The following is a 2333-nucleotide window of genomic DNA, read 5'->3' as shown; positions in this document are numbered from 1 at the left end:
TTTTTGCCCTGCCGATGATTTTCTGCGGAACGCTCTCGCTGGTTCGCAATAGCACCCGGCTGGGTCTGGCTGCGCTGGCATCCTACGGCGCTGCCATCGCGCTGATCGCCGTCATGGCGCCGTCCGCCAATCTCCTGCTCTGGATCATGGGCGCGGCGATCCCGCTCGAAGCCTGGTTCGTCATGCGCTCGCAAAAGGCGCTTGTCCTCTCAGGCGGCATTGCCGCGGCGGTGCTTGCCGTCCTCCTCGGCGTGTCCGTGTGGATGGGCGGCAACGTCACGCTGACGGCATTCTCCCTGCTGGCCGCGCTCGCCTACGGGGCAACGCTGCTGGTCCGTTCCGCCGGTGCGCTGGTGGCGCGCGGTCAGGAAGCGCGCCGCGACGACCGTGTCGCCGATCTGGAGAGCGCCGTTGACGGCGTGGTGATCGGGCTTGGCCGCGACGGCATGATCACGGCATTGTCCTGCAAGGCGCAGGAGCATTTCGGCGTAGCCCGCAGCCTGCTGATCGGCACGGCGCTGGTCGACCGTGTGCACGTTTCGGACCGCGTGCATTTCCTGGCATTCCTGTCGGATTTGCGCAGCGGGACGGCCGCCACGGCGGCGGAGATAAAGCTGCGCTGCGTTGCACCGGGCGATGCGGCGAAACCGGCGCATACCGTGCGCTTTGCCACCTATCGCCTTTCCGGCGTGCCGCAGAGCCGGGACAATGGCTTCGTCATCGTGGCAACGGATATTTCCGGCGTCGTTGCCGACCGTTTTGCGCTCGATGCCGCGCGCACCCAGGTTGAGACAGCCGAGGTTACCAAGGGCCGCTTCCTTGCTTCGGTCAGCCATGAGCTGCGCACCCCGCTCAATTCCATCATCGGCTTTTCCGATGTGCTGCTGCAGGAAATTGTGGCAAGCTGCCCGATGCGCGCCAGCGCGAATATGTCGAGCTGGTGCATCAGTCCGGCACGCACCTGCTCTCCGTTGTCAATGCCATCCTCGACGTATCNCAAGATCGAGGCCGGAACCTACCCGATCATGGCCGAGCCCTTCGCCTTCAAGGATGCGGTCACCATGGTGCATGACATGATGGCGCATCAGGCCTCGCAGAAGAACGTGACGCTGTGCGACCGCGTCAGCCGCAACATCGGCATTGTTGTTGCCGACCAGCGCGCCATCCAGCAGGTGCTGATCAACCTGGTGTCCAATGCGGTCAAGTTCACCGAGAGCGGCGGCGTGGTGACCATCGACGCCGGGCTGCATGGCGACATGCTGGCCTTCTCCGTCAGCGATACCGGCATCGGCATTGCCGAGGCGGATCTTCTGACGCTCGGCCAGCCGTTCCGCCAGGTGCAGAACGATTACACGCGCAGGCACGAAGGCACCGGCCTTGGCCTTGCCACCGTCAAGGGCCTGATCGGCCTGCATGGCGGCCAGATGGACATCCGCAGCCGTCCCAGTGAGGGCACGGTGGGTGAATGTCCTCATTCCACTCGCCGGTCCGCGGATCGAGCCCGTTCCGGGCGAACCGGTCAATATCGTCGAATTCCGGGCCCGACGGCGACAGTGAGGAGGTTCGCATGCGCCAAGCCCGCAATCGGCCTGACAGCCGAAAGCGCCGCGCCCCCAAGCGCGGCCACATGGCCCGTATCGCCATCGGGGCAGNCGGGCTGATTGCCCGCACCCCGACGATCACCGNCGGCGCGACGGCCTTTCTGGTGACCCTCGGCTTCATCTCCGCCAATGCGCTGTGGTACCAGCCGCAGGTGCATGACGGCGTGTTCTTCCGCACCCGGCCGGAACTGGTGTTCAAGCCCATCAAGCACGATGGCGGCGTATTCGGCACGCCGCAGAAGCAGAGCGCCGTCGATGCGCCGGTGCGCAAGGTCAATTCGGTTCCTGTGCCGCAGGGCAATCCTGATCCGGTCGCTGCGGCCATCAACAATGCCGCCGGCAATGGCGGCACGCCGGTGCTGGCACCCGGCGGCGATCCGGAAGTGGCGAAGATGCAGCAGAAACTGCTGTCGCTCGGCTTCTACAACGGCGCGGTCGACGGCCTCGCCGGCAAGGGTACCCGCGCCGCCATCGAGGCCTACCGCAAGGCCTCGGCCGATATGGGCATCGAGACGGCCCAGCCCGCCGTCGGCAGCGCCAGCGACACCACTGCCAGCATTGCAATCCCGGCCGCCAAGCCCGGCCACGACGCCGAAAAAGCCACCGTCCAGACCGTATCGGCCACCCCGGCCGACAAGCTGACGGCAGGCACCAGCCTTGCCCCGGCGGAGGTCGTCCGCATCCAGGCGGGCCTGCGCGCCTTCGGCAATGACAAGGTGGAGATCGACGGCA

At 66.2% G+C, this 2333-nt stretch overlaps 1 protein-coding gene across 1 annotated transcript; it reads left to right on the top strand.

Moving 5' to 3' along the window:
- The first annotated feature begins 14 nt into the window (after positions 1–14).
- On the top strand, positions 15–1661 carry Chro.00003 (sensor histidine kinase). Its single annotated transcript, XM_660074.1, has 1 exon — positions 15–1661. One exon carries the CDS (start codon positions 15–17, stop codon positions 1659–1661), a length of 1647 nt encoding a protein of 548 aa, XP_665166.1.
- Positions 1662–2333: the final 672 nt, after the last annotated feature.

Source organism: Cryptosporidium hominis (genome assembly GCF_000006425.1).
Source record: "Cryptosporidium hominis TU502 CHRO010118, whole genome shotgun sequence".
Lineage (NCBI taxonomy): Eukaryota > Apicomplexa > Conoidasida > Eucoccidiorida > Cryptosporidiidae > Cryptosporidium > Cryptosporidium hominis.
This window is presented reverse-complemented; position numbering and strand designations above follow the sequence as displayed.